The sequence below is a fragment of the Takifugu rubripes genome, chromosome 3, assembly GCF_901000725.2.
Source record: "Takifugu rubripes chromosome 3, fTakRub1.2, whole genome shotgun sequence".
Taxonomy (NCBI): domain Eukaryota; kingdom Metazoa; phylum Chordata; class Actinopteri; order Tetraodontiformes; family Tetraodontidae; genus Takifugu; species Takifugu rubripes.
Genome location: NC_042287.1, coordinates 4,328,328 through 4,343,548, shown reverse-complemented (window position 1 = coordinate 4,343,548; position 15,221 = coordinate 4,328,328). Strand labels below are relative to the sequence as shown.

At 44.8% G+C, this 15,221-nt stretch overlaps 1 protein-coding gene across 9 annotated transcripts in view; it reads right to left on the bottom strand.

The window, feature by feature from the left end:
- agrn (agrin) overlaps positions 1 to 12,811 on the bottom strand; it is a 198,479-nt gene extending 185,668 nt beyond the window's left edge. For 6 of the 9 annotated variants that reach the window (XM_029834079.1, XM_029834080.1, XM_029834077.1 and 3 more), the window contains exons 1-2: positions 12,322 to 12,810; positions 11,113 to 11,374 (exon numbers count right to left, since the gene is read on the bottom strand). In XM_029834079.1, coding sequence (XP_029689939.1) covers positions 11,113 to 11,374; positions 12,322 to 12,522 — 463 coding nt within the window. In that variant the 5' untranslated portion in view covers positions 12,523 to 12,810. Of the gene's footprint in view, positions 1 to 11,112; positions 11,375 to 12,321 lie in introns of all 9 variants that reach the window. The other 3 variants (XM_029834076.1, XM_029834085.1, XM_029834086.1) reach the window with 2 other exon arrangements.
- Positions 12,812 to 15,221: the final 2,410 nt, after the last annotated feature.

Genomic DNA, 15,221 nt, shown 5'->3' with positions numbered 1-15,221 from the left:
GATGTGACTGCTGGGAAACCCACAAACTAACAAGCACTCACATCAAGACATCAAGAAGACATATAAACAACTGCCAAACAAGCCCTAAAAAGGACAAAAACCCACAATAACAAACTAATAACTTTAGGAACTGAAAGAGAGAATAGAACAGAGGAATAAAAATCCTATAGACATACACAAACCTATGCACCCTATGCACCCTATGCACCTGCAACACTGAAACCATCAGAGATTTTGTCACTAAATGTGGTGCAGGGCTAGACAAACTGCAAAGTGTTAATCAAAGTGGCAATCAGTTCCCCTCTGCAGCAGAGACAGTCGTTATCTGTGTCAGATATAGATAGAAATCCTGTGAATGCTAATTGTTTATTGATCACCAAATGCTGGCTGGATTTTCTTTTCATGTAAAACCACCCATCTGACTTTTGCATCAACGGGTAAATCTGAGAAACACTGAGTCATACACGACATAACGCCAGCCGCGGCTGTGGAAACGTGTTCAGCTCTAGTTGGCTATAAAGGAAACATAATATTAACCCTCATGTGAACTCCCTGCAGACGCCCATCCCAAATGCACAAGCAGCTTGTGCAATTTGTCATTTACAGTATATTTAACCACGGGTACTTGGAAACCAGATGCTTCTGCAGCGCCCTAAGAGGCCCTTCTACCTCGCTGTCCTCTCACATTCAATTTGACAAAATTAGTCTAAACAGCAATTAGCATGCCAAGTCAGTTCTCATTTGCAATACTTGGGCAAATGTGCCACGCTTTATAATCTGCTTCCTGTAATACTGCTTTTAAATCCAAGAGGGTTAGAATTTGACTGGCAGTCAGTGACACCAAAATCAATGCCGATTGAAGCTCGTGTTAATTGATGTGTGTCGGCTTTTAAAAATGACAGGTGACTGGCCCCATAGGAGAACAAATGCTTGTTTGAGGCCCAAACAAATGGATGTGAGGGGGTCTGAGTGTTTAAGTTGAGTGTGTGGAGTTCATTATCAGGAAGGCTCTGCCTTCGGGCCCACTATAGACGTCCAGAAACACTCACTTAAGTTTACTGTTCGGGGGGCTCCCTGTATTTTACTCGTTACCGAAGGCACCCAGCATCCTAAAAGCACAATACAGCAACGGAACGGGGGCAACTGGATGAAAAGCGGAGCCGGAAAGAGAGGATGAGAGTGAGGAATCAAGGGTTCAAGGAGGGTGAATGAGAGGAGAAAATAAGAGGTGAATCGGCTCTCGACTCCGTCCATTGTTTAGATGTAAATTGGAGCTGATCAACATTCTGCCGGCATCGGAAGAAGCAAGTTCAATCTGCATAGACAAGAACGGGACAAGCAGGAGCGATACGGAGAGACAGAGAGGAAGATAAAGATGAAGAAATAAAGCCGGTTTGAGAGTGACTCATGTGCTGGCGGACCGGAGGGGGGAAAAAAGGACAGTGAGACAGATCTGGCAACAGACATACTTTGAAAACAAAAAGGAGGCCTGTGGCTTTGCCAAATGGTAGAAACATAAATATACACATTACAATTTCCCAGCCAGAAACTTCTAAGTCTCAGAGAGTCATCGGGAGATTACAATGCAAAAAGGGGCAGAAATCAGTGCTGTATAATATCTTTGAAAGAGAGGGAGGAATGATTGATTTCCTCGCAGAGAGAATATGAGAAATCCTTCAAACCCATCTGTCCGAGATCTCACACTGACTCGTGATTGGATGGTCCTGCACCCGCTCGGAACTCGAAGTTGAGGCCAAGTCAGCGGTTAAAAAAGAGCCGAGAAAAGTGAAGCAGAAAAACTTTGCGAGAGCTGATCTTGATCACACACATGCAGATAAGCAACAGGCTGTATAACAAGACTAAGGATAACATTATTCGAATTGACCGAGTTACCAAACCCAAATAAAACAATATATCAGCCTCTCACAATATTATACATGAAAAAATTGAAGCTTTTTCCAAGCTTCCTGTAGCACAAATACATCAAGTGGCTAAGGTCCTGGCCTTATCAAAGGTGCATTTGGCCCAACTCTGGAGCACCTTCAGATCTTCCAGACATCTGTCGGGCAAATATTTGCTTTGAGTTACCAACCTGTTGCATTCCACGTTTTCTTATTTACTGATTACACTGGAGTCACATGCCTAACCCCGCCCTGTCCTACGTGAGTAAAGTCGCACCGATGACCTCTAGGTGTTAAACTGCAGTGAAAGTGAACTTGCACATTTAACATAGGATACATTGGTAAATATGGGAAACTTTTTTTTGATTTTATCTGATTTCAAAGTGTTTAAAAAGTTGTATGAAAAGTCAGGTTTCCTGTTCTTACTCTGTTGGAGCCATATTTGTGGGTTAGTCAGTAGCATGACACCATTTATCGATCAAAAGGCTTCCGCGGTGATTCTTCAAAACTGTATTTCACTGGGTGTGAGAGCTTGATGTTTCTCAGTCATAAAAGAAAAACAACTGCAGCGCAAACACAGTTGCACAGCACAGTCTACAACGGAAGTGATTTGTGTATTTTTCTTCCAGCCTGTCCTAACAGGGCGCACGGCCTCTTAGAAAAACTAGCATAGGCAGTTCAAACTCAAACCCGCCGCATTCACTCGTCATCCATCTCAGCGCTGATATACAGTATTTCTCTAAGAGCCCACTTATATGCATGATTTAAGCACTTCTCTGCCCCCACAGTGCACGAGAAAACCATTTCTCTGAAAGATGGATGCCAGAAATGTTTATGCCACCACTAAAGTGAACACAAGAGGATTGTGTAGCACGTCTAACAGGTGAGAATGTGGTAGGATAATTAGGCCTTGGTGTGTTTACAGGAGCCGTTAGAGGGGCTTTAGATAGACAAGAAGGAGGCCCCCGTAGAGAGATGGCAAAGGCTCCCAGTCTTCGATGGAAGATGGATCCCTCAGGCCTGGCCTCTTTGGGGTGCCATGTTGCTGCCACCGGAAAATGCCGAGAGCTGCTTCAAGGCACCCGCCACGAGTCTGTTTCCCACAGTTTGTGTCAGGATTTCCAGCAGAGGAAGTGGAAAAATAAACAATAATGATAATTATCCCTTTGGAAATGATTGTCAAAAATGGAAGTGCGTGTTTTATATCCAAAGGTTATCGAGCGTGCTCCTTTGGTACTGTCATTGATGTTTGCTTTCATTAACTCAACCATTTTTCTGTTCTAAACAAACTATGCGGGACCCCTACACCGCCCCCCCCCCCCGCCCCCGATCGTCTGTTCTCCCTGCCCCAACAGCTCCATGCATATCAAGCAGGGATTTTAATTCACACTAAAGACGCTCATCGTTGACAATAATAACAGCTGAACATGCATGTGTGTGTGCGTGCGTCTGCTGACACATGCACACGTCAGTGAGACATCCTCTGCTAGATATCTCTGTTTGTCTCTGAAAGCCATCACGTCCTTGCCATTGTTGGCTAAAACAACAAGGGCAGTCTGAGTGCTTCCCTTTAGCCTGACAAATCTGTCAGCCTGAAGGGCAAAACATGAGGACAGAGGGACAGCAAGAGAGAGGAGGAAAAGAGAGAGAGAGAAAATTCCTAAGAGGTTTCATCTCTTTCGGAAAGTTTATCTTTGGGGTTTGCCAGAAGACACATATCACAAATTCCATAACAGAAGAAAACACCGCTTCCAACAACTGGGGCGTGTTGCTGAAAATTAATAGAAGCCAGTTAAATTAATGACAAGACAGGCCGTAATTAGTATTCATTAATAGCCAATTAGCTCAAATAAAAAATGCATGACAACCTGATTAGACGCCCAATTATGAAACAGATCACCCTGTTTAACAGACTTTCACAGCAACTGTAATTTATCCACACGGTCCATGTTTCTCTGATGTGGACAATCCCAGGTTTTTAATCTACATATTTTTCACACTTTCTTTTTATGTAGTCTTATACAGCTGAGGTAGTTTTCTAGTATTAATGCCCTCTGCTTCTCATGCATGATGACACAGAGGAAATGACACACTGGTGAAAATAAGCTTCTCTTTATATAGATAAAAAAATATATATAGATATAGATATATATAAGAATTATGACTGACTTGTGTTGCTTCTTACAGAAACTGAGAGTCATACAGACAGCATAGGTCAGAGGCTGGAGTCAGTTCAACACAAAGTGCACCTGGTTGTTGAGACTGTGACAGCTTTACGGGCCGAAGAATTCCATTCTAATTAGAGGATAAACCGCTGAGGGACGGGAACACCGGGAGGCGGAAGATGACGAGTGTGGGAATGGCTAGGTGAGGGCAACGCAAGTAGGAGAAAAATGTAATCTGTGCGAAAGGTTAACAGTGGAAACATAAAACTCAAACTAGCTCGGTGAACTGTCATTTATCAACCCTGCCTGCCACAAAGGTGCTTCCAAGGCAGGGAAAGCAAAGTATGCAGGACCCTTGGGACGCTTGCACAAACACAATGACAGGCCGACACATGCACAGGTCACTGTGCCAATATAAGAACATTAAAGATGACACCTGAAATAAGAATAAAAGTAGACATTTATGTAGAAGGGGACACGAAGGAAAAGCCCCCAGGAGAGAGTCGCATCCCCTGCAGGAGAGGGAAAGGATGTAAAGGAGACAAGGATGTTGTCTGATGGACAAAAAAAGAACAGCAAAATCCTGTATGTCCCATGGTTTGTTTATGAAAATGGGAACCAAGTTGTCAGCACTTCCTGTATGAAACGGTAAACCGACGCAGGGGCACTTAGAAATGAGAATCAGATTAGACACAAAGCAGAAATCAGGAACAGCAGCACTTTTTGGGTGTGGTGAGGATAAATCAGCCCAACTTCTGAGTGTTTTCAAGGCTGTTGTTACTAAACTAGAGAAAAACCTTTTCAAGTTGCTTGATATTCACACATGACCGTGGGGCCAGGACCGTGTGCACCTCTCTGTGTACAAAAAAGTATAGGAGATGAACAACATCTGTGACCGGTCTGGTTTTTATGATGTATTTCCTGCTACACAATTCTTATTCATCATTAAATATGAGTGGAAATGATCAAATACATGTGTAAATATGAATATTTGTATGATAAAGTCCCGTTTGACTCCCTTGAAAATGAGGTTATCAATCTCAATATTTATCAGGGTTAAATAAATGAAATAAAATAAAGCACAGATTTTTTTTTTAAATGTATTTATTTTTATTTCACTGAGTGCACAAAGATGTGTGGGTTGATACAAACACGCCAGCATGTTAATGCTCACTATGCGTGGAAGCATTTGTGCGGGACTCTTTGTCAAAGCCATAAATCCATCTTAATTCCTGATTATATCGACCGTGGATTTGCGAATCTCAAAAAAACTGATAAAATCACCAAGCGCTTGAGTAAAAGAGCTATAGATAATCAAACAGTTACAAGGAGGAAAACTCATCCAGCAAAACGGCTCCATCAAACGATTAACATACCTTAAACAAGAACATTTCATATTCTTTTAATTGTTTGGAGGCACTCTGGAGTGACAGCTGGGCTGCTTTAAATCCAAATCACACTGGGGCTGCCGCTACCCCACTGGTCTCCCACCCAAAAAAAAAAAACCCTTTTCGCTAAACCTGATGCATCTGGCACATTGACACTAAATAGCAGCACTTGCCACAGCAGCTGCCCTGCTTCAGAATTTGGAAAACACATTATGGAACATAATCATTTTTGTCAGGGATCCAATTTCCCAGCGGGAACCCAGATCTGCGACATGGGAGGGATGTTTACCGTGCGTGAGGTCAGTTGCACTTTCCCAAACTGGGAAAAGCATAAAAGCAAGTACGACAACAACCAACTGTAGGACTTCTCCTACAGTCTCCTACAGATGTCCATTTGCTATTATGTAGTAAGAATTGTTTCAGGGCTATAGAGAAATATTTGACAGGTGCTTCATGAGGAAAATGAATATTAAAATTCACCTGTCAGTGCATTAGAAACATTAAAAACGAATAAATCACAACAGGATTAGACATGACTCCTTTTCTTAACAGAATACCTTTGTGCACGTGGGCTTTAGAAAATGCTGGTACACATGCTGCGAACGTGCTAATGTCTCGGTAGCATGTCATGGCATGTAGGTGTCTCAGCGTACAATCAATAGCATCTCTGATGCTTATCCGTAAGAGTGATACACTCCCCTTTCAAGCTGGGACTCGGGCCAAGACAGACAGACAGCAGTTAAGTGGTCTGTTCCTCCTTTGCTTTCTTCCATCTTTCATGGCTTTTTCATTTCAGGGTCCTTTATTGCCGTGCCAAGCGGGCTCTCCGCTCCTGCATTTTTTAATTAAAATCACAAAATGTGCCATAACTCTGGAGACCGTGGGTTAGCTGGCAACCAGGCCCGTTTGACTTGTTTCCTGGCTCGAGCCTTTGTTGCTTACTCCATCAAAGCCTTCAATCAAGTTTTTCTCTTGCCAAGTTGTGTTCACCTCACTGCATTAATGCCCTCAAATAAGCCATACAGGGTCCACGGGCTTACCAAGGCTACACCTTAGGAGAAAGACTCTACAGCAGCCAAATTAACTCTCACTTTTAGACTAGGGGCTAATCCATTCAAGGACCCTGAGAGAAAATCCCCTAAAGTCAGTCTTCTTGACTTCCCATGAGCCCTTGATGACAATAGGCTGCTTGTGTAGACATGGATGGCCAAAAGACCCTGGTGCTTTATTTCAGTCACCTGGGTGAGGCTGCAGAGCTTTCTCACAGAGAGCCACCTCAAAATGAATTCCATCCGTCCTCCCTCCGGAAATACGCACGAGCCAGAGGTTTTCGCCTACCTGACAGTCGAACATACGGTAGGTCATTATGGCGTATTACGCAGCAGTAATGCTCCGACCTTTCTCTGAAATTTCATGCTAAGATGAACGCACTTGTACTTGAGTCTGACATTTAAATTACAGGGCAGGAAACATGCGGCAGGATTTCTCTGTTTTAAAACAGAAAATTCTATCAGGTCAGACATAAAGAGTGCCACTGCCAAACAAAAGATGTCATTATTAAGCTCATATGTGACCATAATTAGCAAATTACTATTATGCGACATGGCACTCCTCTGCAAAACTACGGTCCACCAGTTGAAGATTCCAGCAACATGCCGGCTTAATAGCAGCAAAACCCAGAAGATTCCAATAAATGTTTCAGTGCGGCTGCATCAAGCATGTCCTCACTGCAGCGGAGAACATGAAAACAGCTCAGTTTCAAGGTGGACACTGGACACCAAAGATTAGTGTCACTGAGTCTGTGTACTCGGCATACTTTCAGGGATTTGAGTCACTGATTAACTCTAGCTGTAAATGAACCCTTTGCTACTCAGCAGAGCCAGGACTCAAGGCACACTTTTGGTAATGTCACTTTCCAATGGTTACGCCTGCATTTGGAGAGTACAACTATGTTAGATACTAGATTTTGAATTTGTGTGCGTCATCGTCGATGCCATGTCTTGGTAGTTGAACAACCTTCCAAAAGTGTCACGACGGCAACAACTTTTGCAGCTTTTCATTATTATAATCACTAAGTGAGGTGTGACAATGAGATGCCAGGGCCAAAAAGACCCCAAAAAAAGCTCAGGTTCTTCCTGTTTCGCCACATCATTCCACAATTATCTGCTCACATATCAAAAGGTGAGGGCGTTGCTTGAGCAGGTCCAGAATTCCAGTCAATTCCCTGCCTCCTCCTTTGGCAAACAGGAAAGAAAAGCGTTTTCTATGAGGCCTACAGGCCCTTTCACCAGAAGGAGCACAGGAGGAGCGGGCGGGGTGCGCTCGCACAGATATCCCACATCCCACCCACTCCGAGGAGCATTCCACAGGACTCCGCTGCTCACCCGTCATTAAGCAAGACCACCTGCCAGCAAATCGGGACCCCCATCATGTTCTCAGCAAGCCTGGTTAACCCCATTACCAGTGAGCCTCTGGTCTGCCGTACACGCGGATCATAAAGAGCCCGCGGTATGTTGGGGAGTAAAACACTTCTCATTAACATCCCACAGGCACGTTTGATTGCAAGGCCTGCAAAAGCTTTTAAAATAGATGCAGCACCAAGGCCCATAGATCTTTGCCGCCGCTGTTGCGTGAGTGTTAACTGACTTCTGACTGCCTCATCTCCACAACCTTAAAGAAAAAGAAAAGAAAAAAAAGCAGGGGCCAGGGCGGGAGGACATGGTGACAAGAAGGAAGAAACAGCATTTTTCCTTCTTTCCTTTGCAGGGGCCTTGACGGAAAGACTCTGACATCGAGTCATAAGAAGCTGAAACAAAGGCGGCTAAAAACAAGGCAAGACAGATAACATCTCCCCGAGTGCTCAACACTTCTCCATCAGGACGTTTCCAAAACTCCAACACCGCCCACTTCATCAGTTAAAGTGCAATCAGTGAACAATCAGGGTAACATTTTCAATTCACTCCGATTACACTCTACGCTGTTTGGCTAAATTGCTTCAATCCCGTACAGTCAATGCGGTCAGCGGCTGTGTGCAGTGTGAATTCAGACAGCGAGTCCATGTTAATCACAAGAGCGATGATCAGCACAGCGGGGTCGCAGTCCAAGATGCCGCTCTGCATGTGCCCAAGCTGTTGGTTGATGATGTTAAGATGCATTGATCTTGAAATGAAAAAAGGCTTTTATTACCAAGAACGGAAAAGGAAAATCGGCAGCAAATCATCATCATCGTCGTCACACAACTGAACGACACAACGTACTGCATATTAAGCTGATATCGCACAATGCTACTGAGTAACAACAAGGCAATAGCGGCATTCAATTTGATTTAAGTGATTTAACTTTATTTGCAAGTGCAAAGTCAAGATTGTGCACAAGATCGAGTCTTCATCATTTCCGGATGTGATGAAAAAGTCCTGAAAAAACTCCCTCCGTCCACCTTCCCTTTTTACTTTTTAAAGGTGTTACTGATGTAATAGTTGGTTGCAGAGAACAAACTGGCATTCTGCTACAATTTCCTGCCATCGCTGAGTTTTAAAACTCGGACCCGCACATTTACAGCTCTTCATCTTTCCCTCAGAAGAGCCAGGAGTATGTTCAAGTGACTGAACGGTGCAACCGTCTCTAAATATTTGCGATTTTTTAATTTGCATTTAGCTTCTGCTAAATGTCAACACTTGCGGGTAACACTCCTTGAAAAATGTCACATCCTTGTCACGCCAGGTTGTGAAGTGGAATATTAATTCAGGCAGACAGATCTTTATACATTGAGTAGTAAATACGGAATTTTAAGATCTGATCCCCACTCCAGGTGTTTATTAAGCTCTTGTAAACACGTGACTCGGCAGGGCTGCCAGATGAAAGGCTCAAGTGCCACCACCCGATGCGAAAAGCACAGGAATATAAATAGTATGGAAAAAAACAGCGCCTGAAGGCATCAATCTTCACGGGTACTGTTCCAAACTTGACAAAAGTAGACCGCACCAAGCAAAACATGCCTTGTGCTTCGCGCCTGTACACGCACAAAAGACAATCCCGCCATTTTCAATTCATACGGCATCACTCAATCTTACTTTCTTGCGTCTTTCTACAGCTTCTTTTAGTGACGAGCTTACACAAAGCCTTTTTTCTTCCACCTCGGAAGCCTTCCTTCCAACCTCTGCCAGGCATTCCTGAGCCTACCCTAACTATCGAAAATGTCAAGAATGAAGAGAAAGCAGAGGAGGGTGAAACAAGTGCTGTGACAGGTAGAGTCTTGTCCCACGGCGCTGACATCGTCAGTCTCTGAGGGAGGCGGCTGAGCAGAATGGATGGGATTGCTCTAAACTCATAATTGAAACCATGCGCTGCAATAATCCACAGTTCATTCTCTTCCAGACAGAGGCCTGCCAGTTAATCATTAGGTCCACATTTATAATTTACATATTCAGCCTGAGCAAAATTGACAGTTAGCTTATAATCGAAATTAACTCCAGCGCCTGACTTGAAAAATCTTCTTGACAGGCTATAAAAAAAGAACAATTTCCTTACCACCATCAGTTAAAATTAAATGAGATATGAAAAAAATCAGCTTCTACAGCATAAACCCGCTTTAAATTCAAAACCCCAAAACAAAAAGGCCGCATTCTGGACCATCTGTCAGTGCCAAGAAACTCCGCTCGCCACAAAAGGATACCGAAAGGGGAAAAAAAGGGGGGTTGAATAAAAAGGTTAGCAGTGCAGTGTTTCGTGCCTGGACAGATAAACAGAAGAAGTTTTATGTGTGTGCCAAATGCAACTTAACACTGCAAACAAGCTCTGTCCACTGGAACATCCTGCCACCCTGTAGCGCTCAGAGGAAAGTACCCGGAATAAATACCCCACAACTATGATTGCCCAAGATAGGCTTCTACTCTGTGATCTGCGCACTGATGCCTGAAACCTTTAAATGTTTGACTAAAATTCCACAGAGATGCCAACTTTGTCAAGCGGCATTTAGAAATCAGACAGCAGCAAGTTCACTCTTCTCCGGCCGCACGGTGTCGTGGTCACGCCAGATGCTGAGAGCTGTTTGTCACGCCTGTGCAGTTTCTTCAGATCCTGACAAACGACTCGGAGACGTAAAAATACGCAACTTTTATAGGAAATTTTGCTGTATCCGTTGCTGGAGCCCATTCGGTCGATCCCTGACATGAAAGTTAAAATGGTGGGAACCTTTGAGGTAAAACAGTGTGGGAACAGCGACAATTTGCCCTGCAAAGCGCCGCCGTTGTGCGCGTGTACACGTTAAGCGGTTTCACCTTTGACTTAATAAAGTGGCCCAACTGCAGGCTGGAACAGCCTAAGAATCATCCCCTGACCCCTCAACTCATGTTCAGAAGGCGTTATCACACAGCTCAAGGCTACTCTTGGAAAAGGACTTCGCCATGGCAACAAAGCTCCTAAAATGGCTCAGGTATACTTTTGTTTTCAGTTCTGGGAAATAATAACAAAGCCCAAGGCTAGGCGACGTCAATCCCGGCTGCTTTAAATGACTTACTGTGATTAACCACAGCATGAAGCGTGTTTACAGAATGTCACACAGGAAGATAAGCAGCACAAAATAATCCAGGATTAAACAATGATGCATCGTTACAAAATGGTAATAGCTTGTCATTTCCAAAAGGGCTGTAGGCCTCTTACCTTCCACGCAGTGCTCCACATCCTCCAGGTTACGCAGGGTAATCCTCATCAGGCTGGAGTTGAGCTTGAGTTCATTTTTGTGTTCCGGGCCCATGGACAGCGAAGAAGGGTTGAGAAAGAATATGCGCGTGTCGCCCGTGGCCACCTGGTTGTCGCAGATTTGGGGGTTGCCAAAGCCGCCTATCATCACCTTGTTGCCGCCATCCAGGAGAATTTCACGGTCGACGCTGGACTTCCCTTTCAAGTAGCGCCACACCCTAACCTTTAGTCGGGGACCGGGAAAAAAACACACCTTTTAGCATTTCATTGAAGCCATTAGGAACAGTGACCATTTTTAGCAGACATATCATCCGGATATCTCTTAAAACACTGCATGCTGTCAGAGACAGAGCATCATGGGAAATTCATTTCTGCACCGTCACTGGAAAGCTACTCTACTTCAGTCCGTGTTTATCTGCCTTGTCACATTTCAGCACTAGTTGGCGGATCGTGTTTCCAGAAGATGAGCCCCTCGGCTCTAATCTACTGCACTTCCCCGGGAGAGATGACACAAGTGGACACAGAGGGGAAGGCCAAAGTGCATTCTGGTTATTCTGACACATTTCTATAGTGGGTGCAGAAGACAATCCTGACTGGACACGGGCTTATTTATGGAAACACGCACCGTTTTCTCCACAACATGTGTGTCCTGGTGAACTGAAATCGTTACTGATATGACACCCAGGTGATGTAGGGCAGTGGAAAGATCATTGAGTGGTATTGTTGAACGCACTACACAGCAATTTAATGACATTTTGGTTTGGTTGTTTGAGGTTGTGTCAGGACTGTACAGAAACTAAAGTCTTTTGATTTTGTCAGCAAACAACGCATAAAGGGAAACAAGTAGGAGTTCGAAATTGGAGCAGAACTCGGGGGCCAGGGTCCCACTGCAACGCGATTGCGTGATCCCTCAGGGTCCCCTTGGTGTAGTCGTTTTGTGTCTATTTCTAAGACATTGCCCGAAACGCGTACGAATGAAGGAGTTTGGTTGATGTTTTTCACGCAATCTGTTGACGCCCCAGATGAGGATTTGAACGCACTCCTTCCAACTGCTCCGCGCCATGTAATGCATGCGCAAAAAGCGACTTTTCCCGGAGCTCCGCTGGAAGCAGGTGGAATTCCTGCAGAGCGCTGCCGCGCCTCGGCGGCTCGACAGAAGGGGCCGCTTACCTTGCAAGAATAGGTGTTGTGCACCGGGTCCATGTTAATGATTTCATCCACGGTGCCGGTCAGAACTACGTTGGCCTCCTCTTCCCTGTCCTCCAGGTTCTTCTCCGGGCAACTTGCGGCGCAGCGCTGCCACAGAGCCACGAGCAGCCCCGCGAAGAGTAGCGCTGTCCGGCCGGCCCGGAGTGCGCCCCTGGAACTCATGACCACCGCACGGATGCCGCAAAAAAGTTAACTTTCTCAAATTCTAGTTGGTCCGAAAAGAAAAGTCCAAACTTTCTATTTGCAACCAGCCTGCTATCGGATTCTTCGCTGCCGATCACCAGTGTCTCCTGTGCTGTCCAGTCCAGTGCCCCGCATCTGCAGCCCGGGTTAAAAATCCCTTTCTGCCGCCGCCGGCTGGGAGACCAGGAGGAAGAGAGGAGGAGGAGGTGGTGGAGGAAGGGCTTGGGATCGCTCTCTCTCTCTCTCTCTCTCTCTCCCCCACCAAGAAAGCTGCTGCACCCTCGCTTCCCTCACTTTTGCTCTCTCTCTCTCTCCCTCTTCCTCCCCTCTCTATCTCTCTCTCTAAGGAAACTGCTGCACCCTCGCTTCCCTCACTTTTGCTTGCTCTCTCTCCCTCTCCCTCTTCCTCCCCTCTCTATCTCTCTCTCCAATAAAGCTGCTGCACCCTCGCTTCCCTCACTTTTGCTTGCTCTCTCTCCCTCTCCCTCTTCCTCCCCTCTCTATCTCTCTCTCCAATAAAGCTGCTGCACCCTCGCTTCCCTCACTTTTGCTCTCTCTCTCTCCCCCTCTTTCTCTCACCATTTGCATGCGATCTGAATTGCTGATCCCACAAGTGAGGCTAAGTAGGTGGCGGGATGGGGGGATCTGGAGCCTGGGATCCCAGGAGAGAGCGGTTGTCCAACGTCGCCCCCAGTCGGACAGACGGCGCCTTTGCCTCCGGCTCCAGAAGGCGTCTCTGCATCACGGCTCGAACAATGTTCACCACCATGTCCTCCAAGACGATCTTCTGTGGTTTGTTATTAGTCTGCAGCCAGGAGATAACGCGGCTTTAAGAGTCAAAACGATGTGAGGTGCGTTTGACAGTGTTGTTTTTAGGCAACCGTCTGCTGCAGAATGACAACAGGTGTCAAACATGAACAGCTGTGTTGCCCCATATATCTCGATTTTGGAAGCAGAATCTGGACGTGCAGCACCAACGATAGTGTCTGTTTCAATTTCTCTCCCAGGGAATCAGAAGATGATGGATAAACTGGCTTCAAATGAATGATTTTGCATGTCTCAGATGGTGCCGGTCATCCGGCACACATACAACACTAACTTTATCCGATTTAGTTTTCCTATGTGTTTTCTAAGAATTCAAGATAAATAGTTCAAGATGAGCTGATGGTCAAAAACCTCACTGTTATGTGATTTAAAGCTGGTATCAGATATCTAATCTGACATTTTAATCTTTTTTAATCTCCAGATCCAACTCTCACATCGTTTTAAAACAGCAAAGGCCGAATGGTCGATCTGATTCACACGCTCTGCCAGATAAAATTAAAGATACTTATTTCAATCTGTAAATGTTACCATATGTCATTTTGTCAGAATCCCCATTTAGGAGACAGCAGTGTGTAAATTTCCACTCTTCTAAAGATGTAACTCTGACTGCCCTTCAATTTTGGAGGAAAATAACAGGCTTGCATGTTGCTAGGGAGGATATTTGCAGAAATTTCTTCAAGTAGGCCTTGGCACTGATGGAGGATTTAAAGAGACACCCGGGTCTGAAGTGAAAAACGATATCATTTGTTGGTGATTTTCATGTTCTTTTTATAGAGGAAGTAAGGATCACTCTTGATGCTGAGAGGACACACAGTCAATATGGGGAGTCCAAAATTGTTCCAGCAAAAATAATCTCCAAAGTTAACAAATGACAAAATCATCAGGCAGCTGTTCCACCGAGACAAAATAACAGGCTTATGTAGAGAGAACTTGTGGTTTTAAATAACATTTTCATTGGCTTTGCCCCAGCGTGACCAAGCATCGTTATGTATGTGACATGATTTTAAGTTTGCTGATTAGAGTTAGCTCTGTTAGCAGCAGGAATCAATCACCTCAGGGGTGCTCAGCTGTTCTTTTTTCTGGTTTTACAAAACAGTGTGTTAAGCATAACTGTCCATGTTTAAATTTGATTTAAAGCAAAAAAGGCCCTCTATTCTATTAACATAGAGAACATTGGCAAAAAAAATTACACGTCCGTCAAGTAAACCTCTCAGACTGTATATTGATTGCTTTCAAAATGCATTAAAAAGATGATCATGTTTTCACCCCTGGCTGGCTGGCTGGTTGGCTGGCTGGTTGGCTGGCTGGTTGGCTGGCTGGCTGGCTGGCTGGCTGGCTGGCTGGCTGGCTGGCTGGTTGGCTGGCTGGTTGGCTGATTTGCTAGCTGGCTGGTTGGCCAACTATTATGTTGAAACATAAATGTTTTGTATGAATTCCACACTTTTGCTTCATTCAGTACATGGAGATCTGCATTCATCTCACAGCAGTTCGTCCTTCAACTGCATCTGGAGCTTGGCTCCCATCTCATGCATCCCATAATGAACACCGCTGCACAATAACAAGGTCAACGGTCATGGATCCTTCAAAATTATTATAGGTTTTGTGACAAGAAGACGAGCAACTCATTGTGCGCTAACAAGACTAACAAGCAAATGCTGCTATTAGACAGTCCCAATCTCCATCACAGATAAGTTCCCAGTAGTTCTCAGTAGTGGAGGTGAGAGTGACCCAGTTTTAACCTACTTCCACTGTCGTGTCGAGACCAGTCATGCTCTGAGGTGTAGGTTGTACAGGAGCAGCAGCATTACACAATACTTATTAAGTATTCCAACAGGCTGTGGAACAGTGGGAAA